This window comes from Carassius auratus, chromosome 1, assembly GCF_003368295.1.
Source record: "Carassius auratus strain Wakin chromosome 1, ASM336829v1, whole genome shotgun sequence".
Taxonomy (NCBI): domain Eukaryota; kingdom Metazoa; phylum Chordata; class Actinopteri; order Cypriniformes; family Cyprinidae; genus Carassius; species Carassius auratus.
Window position 1 is genome coordinate 9,162,718 of NC_039243.1, and position 19,697 is coordinate 9,182,414.

The following is a 19,697-nucleotide window of genomic DNA, read 5'->3' on the forward strand; positions in this document are numbered from 1 at the left end:
AAATACTCCATTACCCATAATGCACCTTAATGCACATTAAAAAACTACTCATTACCCATTATGCACCTTAACGTGCAGTACAAAACTACACATTATTACCCATAATGCACTGTAACGTGCGGTACAAAAACTACTCAGTACCCATGATGCACCGCAACGTGCAGTACAAAAACTACTCCTTACCCATATTGCACCTATAAAATTAATACTAAAGTACCAACAATGCATCTCATGCAATATGTGCAACACAACAGTATCAAGAAATTCAGCATGCAATGCGGAAGTACTTCATTACCCATAATGCTCCATTACAAGACATGCAAAACTACACGTTGACACTAATACAGCTTAATCTGCAGTATTAAATTATTCATTACCCATATTACACCTTAATGTTCGTTACAAAAGTCCTTATTACTCATAACACACCTAAAGAATAAAATATCAATTAGCTTATTAGCCATAATGCATCTTATGCAATGCAAAAAGTACATATAATGCACTTGAACATGCACTGTAATCTCAATCACTGCTCGTGTGTGTCTGTAGATGTGAAGCAGGCGTTGATCCAGTGGCAGGAGAGGATTGATTTCGCTCATAAGTTGCTGACGCTGCTGAACTCTTACAGTCCACCGGAGCTGCGTAACGCCTGTCTGGGTGAGTCTCCACATCCACAAACAAGATTTCAGATAAACGGAAGCAGCAGATGAACGTGATCTGAATGTTCATGTTCGTCATTCTCAGATGTTCTGAAGGAGCTGGTGCTCTTGAGTCCTCATGACTTCCTGCACACGCTCGTGCCCTTCCTGCAGCACAACCACTGCACCTACCACCACAGCAACATCCCCAGTGAGTCCCGCCGAAACCTTCACACACACCGCACTGATCATCATCACCATCATCATGATGTCTAACACTGTCTGTGTGTGTGTGTTTGCAGTGTCGTTTGGCCCGTACCTGCCCTGTAGAGAGAATATCAAGCTGATGGGTGGAAAGAACAACATTCGTCCTCCCAGACCGGAGCTCAACATGTGCCTGCTGCCCTCGATGGTGGAGACCAGTAAGGTGTGTACGAGACCAACGCATGAGTCCTGTCACACGCTGAGCTTTAGTTAATCATCAAGTGTGTTTTGTGTTTCCTCTAGGGTAAGGATGAGGTGTATGACAGGATGTTGTTGGACTACTTCCTGTCCTATCATCAGTTCATCCACCTGCTCTGTCGAGTCGCCATCAACTGTGAGAAGTTCACAGAGACTCTGGTGAAACTCAGTAAGGATGCTTCACTCTCGAAAGCTTGAGTGTGTGTGTGTGTGTGTGTGTGCTGATGGTGTTTATTCCACTGTGTGCAGGTGTGTTGATAGCATATGAAGGACTTCCTCTACACCTGGCTCTCTTCCCAAAACTATGGACAGAACTCTCTCAGTCTCAGGTAAAATCTCCTCAACACGTGCTGAAGAACTAAGTCCCTGGAGGTCGTGTGTTACAGTGATTTTACCACAGGTTATGATGAGATGAGGAGTGCCTAAAACTGTGGCAAAATCATGCATAGCTTTAAAGTAATAAAAAAAATTAATAAATTCTGTTTCAAAACTGTGGTAAAATTGCTGTCATGCCTAGCTTTGATTTATTTATTTTAGTAATAATAATTATTATACCTATTTATAATGATAATAATAATTTATTTTAATTTAAAATATTAATTATTATTAATAATCAATTTAATATAAAACTGTGGTAAAATTACTATCATGCATGGCTTTGAATTATTATATTTTAGTAAAAATAATTATATATAATAATTATATCTCTTTATAATGATGATAATAGGGCCGGGACTTTAATGCGTTAATGGAGATTAATTAATTACACAAAAAATAACGCGTTAACTTAGATTAATTAATTACAGAAAAAAAATCCCCGCATTTTTAATAACTTATTTTTGCACCGCGGAACGTTTCTCACTGGATGAGTTTCGGCGGGACCGATTATATTGAAGCACCAACTAGCGTTCGCATATCAAGCAGCACATCGAGCCTCAAGTATCACCTCAACGCAAAACATATAGCAGCTAGCGTGGACTTTACATTTTATGTTGAACTATGTATTATTTTGTTGGTACAACTTGGTATTATTTTTAACTCTTTATTGTTTTGGCCAAGGTTTGTATACTTAGTATGTTATGGCCTCTGAAGCAACAGAGAGATGTTTTCTAATAGTCAGGGTTTCCAATGTTCTGAATGTAATGGACAGTATTGTGTTTTACTTAAAAAAAAACACTTTACAGAAGGTTCCAGCACCTATAAGCTTCCTGAATTTCTGAAATGTACTATTTCTAAATTGTTTCTAAATATGCTATTGCTACACTTAATGGCAAAAATTGCACTGGTCTGCTAGACTTGGTTGAACAAAAATAAACAATATTTTGTTGCTTAAGATTATGTATTCAGTCATTATTCAATGGTATACTATAAATCCATGTGAAAAAAAATTACTTCTCACTGTTCTCAGGTCAAATATTTATATGCGATTAAAATGCGATTAATTTCGATTAATTAATTACAAAGCCTCTAATTAATTAGATTAATTTTTTTAATCGAGTCCCGGCCCTAGATGATAATAATATTTTTTTAAATAAATAAATAAATAAAATGAATTTCTTAATGTTACATATTACCATAATCACATTTTAAGCACTTATTACACAAAACAATATTTTTTGTACATCGTAATAATACTAATCATTTTTATTTATATATAGAATTTATTATAATTGTTCTTTTACTACTCTAATATTTCATATCTATTTATGGTAATATATTGTTGTTTCATTTACTTTTAAATATATTCTATTTACAAAAATCTATATTTTTTGTACATAATAATAACATCTTTTTCAAAGTGCTCAGACACTTTAAATTAGACCCCGCAATAATTACACATTAAGTAATTATTTTTAAAACACATTACAGTGTAATTTTCAATTACACATTTATTTATGTCAGTTGGATTCCTTTTATGAGCGACACTATATTTTAGAAGCATAATTGTGAAAATAAAGCTATTCCATCCAATCAGAAGTGTGTGTGTTCTGGTCTCTGTCAGTGTGCGATGGCTCAGTCGTGTGTGAAGCTGTTGTGTGAGGATCCAGCGTTTGGAGAATACATGAAATGCATCCTGATGGACGAGAGAAACTTCCTCAACAACAACATCGCCTACTCCTTCCTCACCTGCTTCTTACATAAAGTAAATACATGCACATCTATTTCTCTCGCAGATTTGATGTAATCATGGCTTATCTTCACAATCCTGGAGTTATTACACAACTCACTTGAATACTCGATTCTGATCGGTCAATTCTGTAACCAAAAAATATAATTGACTGTTGTCCCAGAAATGGTGCTAGCTTCATGTTGCTAACAGTTAATTACAAACCTTGTTCAATTCAAGTTACCCCCAATTTATGTTAATTTTGAAAAGTTTCTTTGCTCTCTGACATTGAGCTTCTCCTGCTGCTGTTTAAAAGTTGATTTTTGTGTGTGTGTTTAGGTGCAGGTGCAGGTGTTATCAGGCCAGAGCTGCTCGAATCTCGTCAACGTGTTGGTGACCAACCTACTGAACGAGTACCACAGCCTGCAGCCTGAGCTGACCAATCAGAGAGCAGAGATGAGCAAGACCAGCAGCCTCCTGAACGCAGTCAGTACAGCTCCACCTCACATTACCCAGCGCTCCGGGGCTCTTTATTCATCCCTCTCTCTCTGTCTGTCTCTGAAGGATCTGCGTGCGCTGCTGCTGGTGCTGTCGGTTTACGCCCCTCAGCAGCTGGATCCTGCTTTAGGTCCGGCTCTACAGGAGCTGCTGTCCAAATGCAGACAGTGTCTGCAGCACCGCACCACATTAGAGATGGAGGCCAAGGAACGCAAAGCCAAAGGTGTCAATGCACACACAAACACGCTTGTTTCACTGCCATGCAAAAATAAAAACAATTAGTAGTAGTATTTTATTTATTTATTCATTATTTTAAATAATTATTGATTTATTAAAATGGTAGCAACGGCCAGGGGTACAAGAAGGAGAATGTTTTTTTTAAACATTTATAAATAATAATAAATTACATTTTAACATTTTAATACAGAAAAGGTTTTTTTTTTTGTGTAACTAATAACAATAATACTTTATTTTAAAACAAAATAAATATTAAATATTTTTTTTAAAATAAATGTTGTATATGTATTTATTTATAAAATTGATAGCAACTTCTAAGGCTAAAAAAAGGAAATATGCATGTCTTATACACCACAGCTTTTAATTATTTAAAATATTATTATATTATTTGTTTATTTAAATAAGTATAAAATATTAGCTACAGCTAGGGGGTAAAAACATCTTGTAAATATGTAATCAATTATCAATTACAATTTAAATATATATATAATGTATGATAGTAATATTAGTAATACCAGAGCACTTTTCAAGGAATTCAAAATGCTTAAACACTTTGAAACACAAAATTAATTACACAAAGCAATCCTAAATTCTATAATTTTTAAACGATAAATGTAAGCATTTTTAAGTGGGCGTTATGCATAATGTGTACTTCTTGTTGATGACATCACGGGGTTCCTGTTGCTTCATTTGATATCTGTGTCTGTTTGGCAGTGGACGAGGAAGGAGTCACTCCAGTGAAGCGCCGGCGGGTGAGCAGCAGTGCTGAAGATCGACCGGCAGATAGCGTCTGTCCTCCGTCTGCTTCCTCCTCATTGGCTCCCTGCTCGGAGCAGAAGGCGGAGCCAGGAGAGGCGTTAACGCCCACCAGCACTTCAGACACTGAAACCCGAGACTCCTCCCTCATCGACCCAGGAGTGGAAAACGACCCTCCCTCTCCTGACAGCGCCTCCCTCGAGGAGAAGAAAATGGATGTTTCGTCTTCATCTTCTTCATCTTCTTCGTCATCATCGTCCTCCCTTCCTGAAGCGTTTGGCCGATCAGATGAACCTCCACCGCAGATAGTTGGAAGAGAGGAGGAGGAAGAGGAAGATGGGCGGAAGGAAGCGCAGGAGGCGGAGCAAGAGCGAGAGGAAGTGCCCTCCACTTCCTCCTCCTCCTCCTCTTCTGCTGACTCGGTGCTTTTACTCTCCAGCCTTCCTGATGCTGCCGAGGGGCGGAGCTGCTCGCTTCAGGAGGCGGAGTCAGGCGGGTGTGGCCATGCCCCTGCACAGGATGTCCTGGAGATGCTTTCACGCACAGTCGAGGCCACGATCGCTGTTGTTGCCAAACTTTCGAACGGGAAAGGAGGGGCACGCCCCTCAGCTTTGTGACGTTACTATCGTGTCCCTCCTTTTTCGTATTTCACATTTTCACGTTCGCCATGCTGTTCAGTTGTGTCTTTTTAAGAGTAATTGAAGTGCAACTTTTTTTTTTTTTGCCCTTTGGCCTCGCTCTTTATCTGTTTTGGGTTGCAACACAAAAAGTTCTGTTTTCCGGTTCCAGAAAACTGAGCTCTGCATTAATTGTACAGAACGAAAAAACCAACTGGAGCGTATTTGTCAAAGGGTAGTTTTTTTTCTTTTTTTTTTAAACTGTGATTTTGTTGGTTTCTTTGTTTTGAAGTGGTTTGTTTTCGAGGCTGCAGTGAAACAGGGAAAAGGTTTACAATGTTTTAGTCCCATCAGTGCATAATTTAATTAGTTTTTATTCACGTGTATTATTATTGTTATTACGATTGTCTTCTGTGCCAGTTTTGTACTTACAGATGTGAGGCTGAGAAGGCCTTGCTGGTTTTGTTTTTGTTTTTTCCTCTGTGGTGGATATCAAAAACTATGTTTACTTTGTATATTGAAAAGAAAGAATGAACCACAAGAACCTTGATTCTGTAAAGAATCTTCTAGATGTTGCCTGGCTTTGTAAATTAGATGGTTAAAATATATATATATATATATATATATATATATAAATATAATATATATATATATATTTCTGTAAGATGTATGTATACAGTATATATCCATTCAAGCGCTATATACTGTATATATAAATCTACTGTGTATATACCTACGTTGTGTATATAGAAACTCACGGTGCTCTTTTCAGGCTCAGAACATTTGTGCCCGGAATATTGCACATTTGATGGAACAGTTGGAGCTCTATTTTATTTACCGAAATACATTCCATAATCTATCGGATGTCATTTTTGCGTTCTCTGTATTTGATTTCTCTCTCAGCCTTTGTTTTGATTTATTTTAATATAGGATATAACTTAATAAAATTTTAATGATTTAATTATGAATCAAGTCCAAAAAGCAGGTTGTGAGGTGATTTTTTTTTTTCTTCTTTCTGCTGAGTGTAACTAGTGGCTGATGGCTGTGTTTGGAATCGAACACTAGTGTACAGCATACTATAGTGTTCACTGCATACTTTCTACTTTTTTTTTTCTGTAAATGCAACAATAAACATTTCAAATGCTAGCATATTGCATTGTTTACCAGAAGCAAATTTAAATACATTTTTGTTTTCATTTCAGAAATCATTACTGGTTTTTATATTTTATAATGAAAGTTTTAGCGTAAATGCCTCAACATTTGGCATTCAAGTCAGATTTAAAAAAAAAACAGTACAGTGCTAGTATGCTTTTCTGAGCACAGCCCAAAGCACAAACTGGTTGGAAGTTTGCTGGATTAAAATGCAAAAGTCTCAGTTGTGGATCGACCTGTGATAAATATATATACACACACACACACACACACTTCGGTTAAGATTTTTTTATTTTTTATTTTAATCATTCTAAAAAGGTATTTACATCAAAGATACAAATTAAAAGTGTTTTAATACCAGTTAAGCGAGTTAAAGTGCAAAAGCCTTCTGTTATTTGTGAGCAGGCTTCGGGAGGTCCCTTTGTAAAAGACCACATTGAAAATTAGTTAACAAAATGTAAGGCAGTTGAACAAAGATATTACTTAAAAGAAAAGAAAAACGTATACAAAGAAGATTTTTTTCTCTTTTCCAAAGATGGGTGAGTTTAAGCATCTTAACTGAAATGAAACCTGGAAGTGACTGATATTGCAAACTCTACAGGTATAACATGTTGAGTAAAATTGGCAATTTTTCATTATTAACTGAAAGAAGTATATTTATAGTCAACATTTCGCTCTGTCTTGTCCCAATGCATTATGGGATTAGCTTGTATCTTTTGGAATTGCCTTAAAATGCAGAAGTTAACAGTGTGTCAGAATTCATTTTAAAACTCATGAAGTCTCATGATCCATCAGGATGTCTCAAAATGCAGAGATGCTGTTTCCAGTTTTCAAATCCGTATTATTTTCGGAGTATCTTTCAGACTCGCGCGTGTTACTGAACTCAACCTGAAAAACAAAATTTGTAATATGCATCTGTAAATGCAAGTTTTTCAGTTCCACAATACTGGCTAAATTCTAATTCTCAATTGAGTGCTATACCTCTTTGGCTTCTTCTTTTTTACTATCAACAGAAGAAACATGTTTAGTCAAACATCTCAGAACAAAACTGATGCATATTTTGTATTTGAGCTCAGATTTTTAAAATGTGTGAGCGTATCTCGGCATCTGCTCTTTGAGAATATAATGATATTTACCTGGAAAACTGAAAACTACTGTCAATACTTGATCTGATATTGGTTCTTCCAATATTGAAGCTCTCTTTGTCAGTATCCACGTACTTCATTTTCTTATTCCTGAGGCAGCAAAAAGTAATGTTATATAAATATTTTTACCTTTGGAAAAAAGTTAGTAGTCAACATGCAGTTTAATCCGTAACCAACAATAACTTACCTAACGAGAAAGACAGTTGTCACAATGATAAGTCCCACAATGCTTACAGCCAGCAGAACACCGAGTGCGATGACTGCTACTTGACTGGAATCCTCAGAATTGTTTCCAGAACCATCCTCAACTTTGAACTCCAAATCAGAACCAAACACTTTCTCCAGTTCTGCTTTTAAAGTGTTTTGATTACTCTGCAGTTTCCTGTGGGGGTTGACACAATTCAGATCCCTCAAACTCGATCCTAAATTACATAGACTTTTGCTTTTGTGGAAACCAAGTAGGCTTAAAAAATATTGAATGAATGTATTGTAACTTACTCTTTGACTTCCGTGGCTTCAACGACAGCACCACTGGAGTCCATGGCAATGAAGCTGATGTAAGTCTTGGCTGTAGATTCTCGGAGAATGGTGCGCATCTCAATCCCATCTTGAGCTCTCACAGTGAGGACTTTCACAGTCAAACCTAAAGCTTTCTTCATGGAACTGAGAAAAAACACCATGAAAACATTCAGTATGATTTGTAAACTGCAAGAAGTTTACTGAAAAGAACCAACTCCAAAACCCCAACCCCTCTCCCCGTGTGGGATTCACGCTTATGCATACAGATTATTATATTATTGTATCTTTTTGAAGCTTGATAGGCCCATGGTCACTGTGAAAAAAAAAACGCTTTCCTTTTGTCTTTCATTGAAAAGTCTGGAGCATCAGGTTTGGAATAACGTGATGGGGAATAAATAGTGTCAAAATGGGAGATCAATTTGGACAAACATACTTTTTTTCCCCCTTACTCTCGGTCTAAAAACATGCAAAGTAGGTTAAGAAATGGTGATTCTCCTACTCTTCAATCTCTGGTATCTTCTTCTCCACTGTGAACACAGGCTGGTTTAGAGAGAGCACCACGATGTTGTCACTTTCACTTTCTTTCACCGTGAACTGTTGGTGGAAGACATGAGAGCTTGTTTTCATCTTTACAGTTTTCACAGTTCTCAGTCACAAAGCCTTTGGTAATTGCAAAAGGATTCTGTTTTTTTTCTCCCTCTCTCGATTTCTTCTTACCTCAAGTTTTGTAGTCGTGAACAGTTCATGTTTATCAGTGGCTTTAACATGTAAAGTGAACAGACCGTTGCCAACACTAGATGCATCCAGTACATAGATCTGACCAGTGTTTGCCTCCACTTCCACCAGAGATGTGGGCTCCAGTAGTGAATACACCAAATCTGAGCTCTCGCCAACATCAGGGTCTGATGCCTGAGGGACACAATTTCAACCACTTAGTTAACCCCCTCCCAGAAAAAAACAATTACAATCAGTGTGTGTACATTCATTGCATTTATAACTGAGATTCACTCACCTGGACCTTCACTACAGGGAATTTGTATGGAGTGATACTGAAAATTTCTGCCTTGTACATTTCAGCGTCAAACACAGGAGCCTCATTTACATTCTCAACCTGAACACTGACCTGATGATTAAAAGAGAATAAGTCAAGTCTTCTAGGACAACTACTCAACATGAATTTGAGCTATCTACCAGTGGTGTTTGCATAGTTGTGTTGTTTGTTTCTGGCCTTAGTTTGTAGTAAGAAGAGTACCGTTGTCTCTGCAGTGTTTGGAGGAGTTCTGGAGTCTATGGCCTCAATGGTGAGGATGTTCCACTCCTCTTCCTCCTTGTCCAGTGGTCTGAGAGCTTTTATGGTTCCTTCCTCATCCACAGAGAAGACATCCTCATGTGTCTTTATGTTATAGCTGACTGTAACCACTGGACTCCCTGTTAAAGCCTTGACTTTGCCTACTATTGTGGCCTCAGGTTCGTTCTCCTTAACTTTGAAGTTGTAGGAGGAGTTCTCAAAAGCCACACTCTCAGAGATGGAGGAAATTTGGAAGTAGATCAAGACTTCGGCTACAGAGAGAAGAAAGATGTTAGTTTTGACGTTCATTGGATCATGTTTATACATGACATGCAAGAAAAAAATAACTAAATTGTGCGCACGACTGACTAATTTGTTCCCTCAATGTACTAAAACGTGCACACGATTATTATTGCGTTCCCTCGATTTGATTCCTGAATTATTTATAAATTGTGCACGTGATTTCCTAATTCGTTCGCTCAATTTAGTAAATCCTGTGTACGATTTAGATAAATTGAGCGAACGAATTAGGAAATCGCGTGCACAATTTATAAATAATTCAGGAATAATTCAAAGGAATTATGTAAACCAGACCCAGACCTTCATCAGACTTTGCTGGCGCTCCGTGATCTGTCGCTGTAGCAGTAAGGGTTAGTAGTGTGTCTTCTATGACCTCACTTAGGTCAGAGGTCAAAGTGATGTCTCCTGTTTCAGCATCCAGTGCAACCATGGAAGACGCTTCAGAGAAACTACAGAAAGACAACATTCATGCATCTGCCTTAAGATAGGTGACATGTACTGTAGGTAAGTGTGTTTATATATTATTAATCATGAAGAGTTTGACACTTGAAGCTTAGCTCTTAGTATGAAAGTCTTGACCTTACCTGTAGCTAATGATTGCGTTTGATCCGGCATCTTTATCTGTGGCAGAGAGCGTCAGCAGCACTTCTCCAACCTTGGCGTCTTTAACCACAACGCTTTTGCTGTAGGTGTCAGAGCTGAAGACTGGAGCATTGTCATTGACGTCTGTGATACTGACCCTCACTGTGGTGATGTTCTAGAAAAAAATAAACATTAGCAACCCTTTTCTAGTACAGACCAAAAGCCCATATTTGCATATGTTACTTAAGTATTATAATTAGTATCAGGTATCCAGAGATTTGAATATTGACACAAAGTTGCATCCACGGTGCTTAGTTAATACCATCTTAGTCTGGTTGTTCATCTGCACAACATTAAAACCACTACCTGGAGTTTGATCATGTTAATTCTACAAACAAAAGGAAATTACAGTTCCCTGTGGGCTCCCATGATCCACAGCGACAACGACCAAATCATAAACATCTTGTGTCTCTCGATCCAGCTCCTCAATTGCTAGTAGAGTCCCATCCTAAAGGGGAAAAGCAAATAAATATAATATGAACAAGAAGGATCGAACATTTGACAATGCTCTGTCATAGGTTTAGTTGCTCACATCTTTGAAGCTGAAGATATTGCTGTAAGAAGAAAGAGTCATGGTGACACGTCCATTATCTCCAATGTCGGAGTCTGTGGCTGAGATTAAGCACACGTCTCCAGGTGATGAGGGAGTGTACACACCTTCCTGAATCTCTATGGGCTCTGGGAGAGGAAGGAATTGTGGGTTGTTGTCGTTGACGTCCAGAACAGTGATGGTGACCTGAGCTGTGGAGCTAAAACCATCAACAGGATGGTCTACAGCTATGACCTAAAGAGGACAATGCAAGTATCCCACTTTGAATGAGTATTTATCCTGAACATTTTGATTATAGTTGGGTTCAAGAGATGAGATGTGATGGTTTTGTACCTCAATATTGTATTTGTCTGTACTTTCTCTATCCAAGGTGGCATCGCTCCTGAGTGATATTAATCCTTGACTGTTGATAGTGAACGTATCACTGTCCATGATAAACTGACCTTTAGAGAACCCACCCTGATCGGAAAGAAAACAAGAATAGGTAAGTGCATCAAAACAAACTTGGTAGTTGGCTTGACAAAGCTATAAATTTACAAGGTGAATTTGAAAGTTGTTTAGGTCTTTAAATACATGTGCAGTACGTAGAGAGACTGGAATGTTACATATGCCTTTTATTCTTCCATGACTAAGCGGTTCCTAAACTTTTCTGAGTAATTGGTGGGGAATTCTGTCAAATTGTTACTAGGGTGGTTAAGATGTTCAGGGGCAATGCTATGGTTCCTTCGCCTCTTGAACAGCATATTGACTCATGCCACCTTTCCCTATCTGATCAGGGCCACTGGAATCATCCTAACCATCCCCCAGTTAGGGGAAGTCGTGGCCTAGAGGTTTGAGAGTTTAACTCCTTACCCTAGGGGTGTCGGTGCGAGTCTCGGGCTGGCCATAACATGACTTAGGTGCCCTTGAGCAAGGCATCGAACCCCCAGCTGCTCCCCGGGCGCCCCAGCATAAATGGCTGCCCACTGCTCCGGGTGTGTGTTCAGTGTGTGTGTGTGTGTGTGTGTTCACTGCTGTGTGTTTGCACTTTGGATGGGTTAATGCGGAGCACGAATTCTGAGTATGGGTGACCTTACTTGGCTGAATGTCACGTCACTTTTAGTTATGGTACCCCTGAAGGTTATTGAGTTTTAAGTTGATGCTAGCGTGTTTGGGTGGTAGCTGATTGTTGCTAAGAAAGTGCAAAGATGTTCCAAAGTGGTTTCCATGCAGCTGCAAGAAAAATGAGTTTGAGCACCTCTGCAACTGCTTAACATGGTGTATACTAGAAGAGTGCGGCTATACGGTTGCTTGTGTTTTGAGTTGATAACTAGATCCTTGCTAAGGTCTTCTGGGGGGTTGCTAGTGTTATTGGTTAATAGGGGGTTTCACAGTTGTTACTAGACTTTAAGGAAGAGGTCTAGCGTCTACTTTTCTTACCTCATCCTCATCTGAAACTTCCAGAGATTCCAGAGCAGTTCCACCTGCAGAGTTTTCGTAGACGGACATGTCATACTGGTCCTTACTGAACACAGGAGCTTTATCGTTTACGTCCTCAACCCACACAGTTACCAAAGTACTGCCATTGAGAACGGGGTTTCCTCCATCTCGTCCCTCCACCTCTAGACTGTACTGCTTAGCTTCGCCATAATCCAGCTTTCCAGCTAGGCTTATAGAGCCAGACTTTTCATCAATGGTAAAGACGAGTGGTGTTGAAGAAGGCTCCTGTTTGACAATGTGATAAGTCACAACAGCATTTTCACCATCATCCTTGTCTGTCGCCATGATGTCAATGACGCTTGATCCTACTTCAGCATGCTCAGACACTTTGGTCTCATAGTGTTGTTTGGAAAAAATGGGAGCATTGTCGTTGATGTCATCCACGGAGATGTCCAGAGTGGTGGTTGTGGAACGTGACGGGCGACCCTGATCTTGGGCAGTGATCACTAAGCGGTACTCATCTTGGGTCTCCCTGTCAAGGGGAGCTGCTAGGGTTATCACTCCTGTTTCTTGGTCAATACTAAATCTCCCAACACCTCCCATGAGAGTGTATCGCACTTCACTATTAAACTCTGAATCGGCATCGGTGGCTGTCACGGAGGTTACATCATCTCCCACCTTGTGATCCTCTGGTATTGGGACAGTTGCAGGGTGAATTTCGAACTCTGGACTGTTGTCATTGATGTCCAGCACCTCAACCAGGACTGATGCCTCATCCCGGTTAGTACCATCCGATATCGACACCTGCACAGTGTAGCTGCTCTTCTCCTCAAAGTCTAGTTTGACTTTGGTCAAGAGAACACCTGTGTCCTGGTTTATAGAGAACTTGTCGGTTTCACTCTCAACAGTTAAAATGACAGGAACCATAGGATCAAGGGACAGGAAGTCAACCTGTAAATGAAAGAGTTCACAATGGTTCATGATTAGACCATTTGCCAGATTTCCATTTTTACTGTATGTGAGAACTCAAAATTGATTAACGTAGGAATGCATGCTATTTTCCAAATCTTCTGATTTTCAGTACATTATGACTCTTTCAGTCTGTTCTTCACACAAAGCTGTCGAATAACTTTAAGACTAGGAATTGAGGTATGTTACTGTCCTAGTAGACTCTGGTATAAGCTTTGACCTATGCAAAATTTCAATGGACCAAGAAATCCAACGTTACAGCCAAATTCATGTTTTTCCTATTTTAGCGCCATCAACTTGCCACATACTGCCATTTTTTGTATGTGTCCTCATATTAAGTCCATAAATTAATGTACCAAGTTTGGTTTAAATATTTCTTTGATTTGATGATTGTAATTACGGTCATCAAAGACTTTTAAATCAGTCACAGTACAGTGTCTCCTGAAAGAAGATCTTATAAGGAAACTGTTTGTGCTGTAAGGACCTTCACAATGTCTGCGTCTGCCTGATCCTCATCTACTTGTCCCTGGTAGGTGTCCCGAAGGAACTGAGGATGAGAATCTCCAGGTGCCTTGACATTCACCATCGCAGAAGTTGATCTGCTAATGGTACCCCCTAATGGTGTGAAAAAAGTGTAGTGGTTTTAAATCCAAAAATAATGTATTCACACACACATATATGCCTCCATCAAATGTCTTCCAAAATATGTAGATATGAAAACTTACCATCTTTTGCAGTCACATAGAGTGCAAATTCAAAGATTTTGTTGTCCACCAGGGTGATTTCTTTAACTAGTGTAATCACTCCATCATTCTCATTGATTTCAAAATGACCTTTCTCATTTCCAAACTCAATGGAGTAGCTGATTTCCCCATTTGGACCTTCATCCCGATCTGTTGCTTCAACCTTACATGAAAATTTATGTATGTTTAGTTAGTTTATGGTATAGTAGTCATCTTGTGACATTACGGTTCCTCTAAAAATGTACTAAAATATTGACTTGACTGGAAAACATTTAAATGACTCAACAAAACAATGATTCATCACCTTGACGACCTGCATTCCAACAGTCTGATTGCTGAAAACTTTGCCCTCATAATTGGAAGTTGTAAATTGTGGACTGTTGTCATTCTCATCCAGGAGGACAATGGTCACTTCTGCTGTTGCTTTGTTGGTGGAAGGAGGCTTCTCTTGTGCTTCAACCTTAAAAAAAATATATGGCATGCTTTCTATACAGTGGAACTTGAAACCAATGTGATCACATTATAATTCTACAATGCACAAAAATCATAGTGATATCTAATGATGAAATGAGCCGTATTGTTACTTGAAAACTGAAGCTTTCTGTGGTCTCTCTGTCTAGGTCTGCAGAACTTTTCACCAGAATAGTTCCATCAGGGTTGATGGAAAAAGGGACGGAGTCTGGAATAATCTGCAGTGTCCCACTGAATCCTCCCTAGGGGGAAAGAGGTCACTTAGTAAGTTTGTGTATCAATAATTATTATTTTTTGTTTTCAATCAGACTGAGTTTTTTTTTTGAGGAACAGTACCAGGTCTAGGTCAGTGACTATTGTCTGAATCACAAACTGGCCCTGTGGTGAATTTTCTGGAATAGGCACTGTGTATTGATCCTGGTCAAATTTCGGTGAATTGTCATTCTCGTCCTCAATGGTGACGCTCACCACAGCATTCGCTGTTTTACTGGCATCATCCTGCTGAGTTGCCTATTTTGGGATATAATGATTAGAAAACACAAGCAATCAAAATACTAAAACCTCTTCAGATTCAATACATCGGCCCAATCTTAAATAATTGAATGCATTTAGAAATGTCTTATACCTGTATGTAAACTGTTGTCTGCTCATATTCCTCTCTGTCTAGTCCAGATGTCACTGAGATGACCCCAGAACTTTCATCAATATTGAAGTTGCTCCGATATTCATTAGGAACGACTGGAACAAAAATGTGGATGTATGTGCTTTGTTATTATCAGAAACTATAAAGCACTCATTTTGTCAATTCCATTTTACGATGCTTGACTATTTTTAGTGGCATTTTACATTCCTTCATATTATCAGATTAAAAATGAGACTTTCATCTCTAGCCCTCCCAGATTTATTGAGAAACTATATTTGGGAACAGGTGGAGGATGTTGCACAGATTAGGATATATGTCACGTACTGTAGGTGTGTTGTAAATCATCTGTTAACAGTACCTTCTGTAATGCTGTAAACTACAGGTTGGTTGATGCCCGTGTCACCATCTTGAGCTTTTATGGCCTCAGGAGTGACGTCTGATAGTTGTCCTACCTGTGCATGGAGAGAGAAGACATAAAGGGTTGTATTTGTGTGGTCAAACATGTGTTTTAAGCATTGATCTTGTTCTCTGACATAATTTACCTGGTTTTCCTTAAATGATGCTTTATAGAGACTGTGATCAAAATAAGGGTTTAGATTGTCATAATCTTCAACCGTTATTGTAACTGTTGCGGTGTCACTGACTTCTCCTATATCCTGTGAAGAAACATAATGTTGTGTTAGTACCTTAAAATGAGAAAAAAATTGTTCATTTGTAAATGAAAATTTCATAATTTATTCGTGGTCCCCATCAACTTTCACTGTAAAAAAAAAAAGCAGCTTTGACATTATTTTTTAAAATCTGTTTTGGGGTTCCATGAGTTTTTCTTTTTGTGTGGACTGTTTCTTTAAGAGAATAGACTACTGAAGCAGTGCTTTGAAGTTTAGTGATCAAAGATATGTATGCAGGACTGGTTTGATGTCAGAGTTTTTTCTTTACTTTAGCTTCCACAGTGAAGGTGTATTGTTGAACATTGTTGTAGTTCAGACGTTGTTTTAGCTGGATGGTACCGTCCTGTCTCACTTCAAATTCATCTGGTGCTGGAGGCTGTTCATAGAGGAGAAGAGATGCATTAAAATGAGCACATGGATAAATTCTTAAATAGAAACTGAGCTTACTAAATAATTAAACACAGTATTTGCCTTTCTTTCCTTAAAAATATCTGCATTCTTCAAAACTGTAACTATAGATAAAAAACCCTATGAATTAATCCTAATTAAATATTTTAATTAATTGGAAGCCCTACCGGAAATTTTACTCTGGATAAATTATATTTAGTTACTGATACAAATAATGCAGTTTTCTGGTAACATATCAAATATGTAAGATTCAGTTTAGACTCACCAGTATAGAATATGTAATTCTGTTGTTTTCTGGAGACACATCTGCATCTGTAGCTATCACCCTGAGCACATCTGAACCCACACTCATCGTCTGCAGCAAAAGACACCGTTTACTAAGAGATGTGAGGACTCGACGGCTGTATAAAGACGTGACATTATACACACCTCTGACACTGTAGCGCTGTATGTTTTGTTCTGGAAGATCGGAGAGTTGTCATTGATGTCCTGAACGTCTAATGTTCGGATGTTTTTCAGCTGAAATGAACAATGAAGACTTTATAGTCAAGGATTATTAGCTGAATCTTTATTTATGTAAAATCGGTCTGATTGAATGATTTGATGAAGTTAGTGTGTAAACAAACATACCCCTGTGTTTAAGCAGTTGACTGAATAATATAATTTCTCTCCATGCTAGAAGAAATAAAACGCATAAAGAGTGAACAAATAAAATGCAACACAATCAACTACGTGAGAATGGGTAAAGACTAACTGACACTAAACCAACTCAATGAATCTGTGAGAATGGAGCAAACCTCCTTTAGTTCATCAGCGTCCAGGGGTTTTTTGGTCTGTATAGTAGCGGTTGTGTCTCCATCAGAGTAAATCAGCTCCAGAAATTCCAAACCAATGGGAAAGATATGATCCCCCAACACCAGACGATCATCAGGTCCGATATTATTGATAATCTCTACTTCTCCTGTAAACCAGATCAGATACACATTCAGATATATTCTAACATACAATCAAATATTAAATAATCTCACAGCAATCAATAGCATTTTAAGTTACCACAGACTACTACTAATAATAATAACACAAAAGTTTGCTTACAAAAGTAAAAAAAAGACACATGAAATATTGTAGACTATTGAGTTCAAGTCATGTCAGCATTTCTCACCTTCATATCCCTCCTGGAAGCTCCCGACTTGGAGATCACTTCCAGATGCACAGTTTATCTGCGAGGAAGCTTGAACGGCAACAAGTAACACTTAATCGACAGCTGAAAGCCTACATTCAGTACTACAAACAGAATCAAATCACTGAAAAACATGACATTGTAAAAATCGGCCAACATTTTTATTTTCAGTGTTTTTGCTGATATTCTAAATCAAATCAGCATATTATCTGGTTGCAAAATGAATATTTCTTGGTTAAAAGTCCTTGTTTCACTTACTGTTATACTAATATTAACTTCTTAAGTCCTGACAAGCATTTGACTTCATTAGACAGATATAAATCTGACTTACCAGTATCACTCCATACACCATGAACATGCAGAAAAACTAAAATAAATATAGAATATAAAGACATTGAAAACAAGGCCATCTTTAATACACAGCCAGTGCAGCTTGTGTTATGGAGCCTGGCAGTGAAGAGAAAGACTGTTCCTTCTGTAACATCTCTCTCTGAGCTATTTTTTATTGTATGTCATAAACAGTTATGGCTTCTGCTGTAAACAGGTATCAAAGGTGCTTCATAAAAGGCCAATAATGCAGGATTGATGTGGGAGGGACTGTACAGAAATAATATAATGTAACAAGTTTATATAACGATATCTAAGATTTTTAACCTTTGATATCATCCTTTAATAGATATCATTCTACCATTTCTTCTCATGCAATGGTTTCAGTCACTCGTATCTATTCTTGTTTATTATTATACAGCCTTCTGGAATACTTCGCTCTGATTGGTCAGTCGAAACATGACGTTAAATGATCAGTGAACTGTATCAATGGCTGTTGTCCGGCAACTAATTTCATATGCTATGATTTATGTCTTTCATATCCCTCTGTGCTTGCTTTCTTGGAATAAAAGCATGGAATATAATGGAATAATTTGTACTCAGGGTGATAATGGGAATACTGAACAGTAAACTGCTCATTATAGTAAAACAAACCCCTTTAGGATGATCTCGGATGCTACCATCCTGTCAGCGTTTATTTTGCAATAATGAACAGTACATTATTCCTTCCTAAATAATAAGCACTCATAAATCTAAAGACCTTTATGCTGGACTTTGGCCTGCAATTGAAAAGGCTGTAAAGATACATAAAACAATGAATAATTCACACCCTGCAACGCTGTGTAACTCCAAATCTATTTATTACTACTGCCAACAAAGATTATCTAATCACTGCTCATGATCCTTATTTATCAGAACCAGTGTCACATAAATATATTACATCAACATTTCAGTTACATTATGACGAATGTAAAGGCAAATACTGAGAATGTTTCGGACTGTGAGTCAAACAGGGATGAACCAATGATCTGATTAGACACAAGGTAAAGAGAGAATCAAAGAAATATAAATATATTAGTCAAATATCGCAGAAGTCTGTATGAATTAACATGCTGATGAACAGTAGGCTATACAGTCAAGAGAAAGTATAAGTACATTTAATATGTTACTTAATATTATGTCCTGGACTTATTATATATTTAAGGAAAGTAGTTTATTAATTTATCACCTTTACAGTAAACCATTGAGTCATATCTCTCTCTCTCTCTCTCTCTCGCTCTCTCACTCACTCACTCCCTCTTTCACACACACACACACACACACTGACGTTTCTAACAGTGTTGCCAAGTCTGCTTATTATACGCGACTTTGGGCTTGTTTTTCTGTAAAGTCGCTTACAAATATTGGTAGTCCCAGGTCTCATTTTTTTGGGCTTGTTTCTAAAGTTTAGTTGCTTATTTGGGCTTGTTCCCAGCCCCATAATAAGTTGTCAAGCAGGTATTTTCTATATGTTATTTAAACATAGGAGTTCTAGCCTGTTCTCTCTGTCCCTGTCCCTTTTTTCTGGTTAGGAAAATGTTGTCAGTGAGTGACGTGAACTTTAAATAAATGTGCGCGAGTTGTGACTGAGGGTGACTGACTGGACTGTAGGAGAGTTTTTATTATGCAATAATAAATAAAGAATTTGTTAATTCAGGATGATATCCTGTAGAAAATGTCGCTTGTTGTGGGCTTGTTTTCACAGGCCTGGTTGCTTATTTGTCTCTCGAGATCTGGCAACACTGGTTTAGGCGAGAGGACTGTCAATCTGACGCTGTCAAATGCTGCCTGATAGCTACGTGCAAAGTTTTCATTTTTAGCTCTCATCAACTGGCTCTGTCAGTGCTTTGGCAAGACAATTTGCCATGCAATAAAACTAAGTTCAAAGGCCAATTTAAAACATTGGTACAGTAATC

The 19,697-nt window shown here is 38.1% G+C and overlaps 3 protein-coding genes across 3 annotated transcripts in view; 1 reads left to right on the top strand and 2 right to left on the bottom strand.

Moving 5' to 3' along the window:
- LOC113059875 (ubiquitin carboxyl-terminal hydrolase 34-like) overlaps positions 1 to 6,690 on the top strand; it is a 42,491-nt gene extending 35,801 nt beyond the window's left edge. The window contains exons 69-77 of the mRNA XM_026228569.1: positions 550 to 657; positions 745 to 849; positions 941 to 1,065; positions 1,146 to 1,269; positions 1,350 to 1,429; positions 3,103 to 3,243; positions 3,547 to 3,693; positions 3,772 to 3,928; positions 4,657 to 6,690. Coding sequence (XP_026084354.1) covers positions 550 to 657; positions 745 to 849; positions 941 to 1,065; positions 1,146 to 1,269; positions 1,350 to 1,429; positions 3,103 to 3,243; positions 3,547 to 3,693; positions 3,772 to 3,928; positions 4,657 to 5,315 — 1,646 coding nt within the window. The 3' untranslated portion in view covers positions 5,316 to 6,690. The remainder of the gene's footprint in view (positions 1 to 549; positions 658 to 744; positions 850 to 940; positions 1,066 to 1,145; positions 1,270 to 1,349; positions 1,430 to 3,102; positions 3,244 to 3,546; positions 3,694 to 3,771; positions 3,929 to 4,656) is intronic.
- A 56-nt stretch (positions 6,691 to 6,746) lies between these two features.
- LOC113060129 (cadherin-10-like) lies at positions 6,747 to 11,019 on the bottom strand. Its single transcript, XM_026229018.1, has 13 exons — positions 10,894 to 11,019; positions 10,711 to 10,809; positions 10,304 to 10,476; positions 10,020 to 10,168; positions 9,384 to 9,691; positions 9,144 to 9,254; positions 8,849 to 9,040; positions 8,631 to 8,725; positions 8,111 to 8,275; positions 7,800 to 7,994; positions 7,604 to 7,702; positions 7,449 to 7,470; positions 6,747 to 7,355 (listed from the first exon to the last, which is right to left on the bottom strand). The coding sequence occupies exons 1-13, from the start codon at positions 10,933 to 10,935 to the stop codon at positions 7,269 to 7,271; spliced, it is 1,737 nt and encodes a 578-aa protein (XP_026084803.1). The 5' UTR covers positions 10,936 to 11,019; the 3' UTR covers positions 6,747 to 7,268.
- A 111-nt stretch (positions 11,020 to 11,130) lies between these two features.
- Positions 11,131 to 17,907, bottom strand: LOC113060054 (protocadherin-like wing polarity protein stan). Its single transcript, XM_026228900.1, has 17 exons — positions 17,747 to 17,907; positions 17,398 to 17,466; positions 17,033 to 17,196; positions 16,866 to 16,910; positions 16,665 to 16,754; positions 16,501 to 16,590; positions 16,096 to 16,203; positions 15,699 to 15,812; positions 15,515 to 15,608; positions 15,139 to 15,251; positions 14,850 to 15,023; positions 14,627 to 14,755; positions 14,347 to 14,502; positions 14,025 to 14,205; positions 13,784 to 13,914; positions 12,331 to 13,281; positions 11,131 to 11,370 (listed from the first exon to the last, which is right to left on the bottom strand). The coding sequence occupies exons 1-17, from the start codon at positions 17,823 to 17,825 to the stop codon at positions 11,146 to 11,148; spliced, it is 2,913 nt and encodes a 970-aa protein (XP_026084685.1). The 5' UTR covers positions 17,826 to 17,907; the 3' UTR covers positions 11,131 to 11,145.
- Positions 17,908 to 19,697: the final 1,790 nt, after the last annotated feature.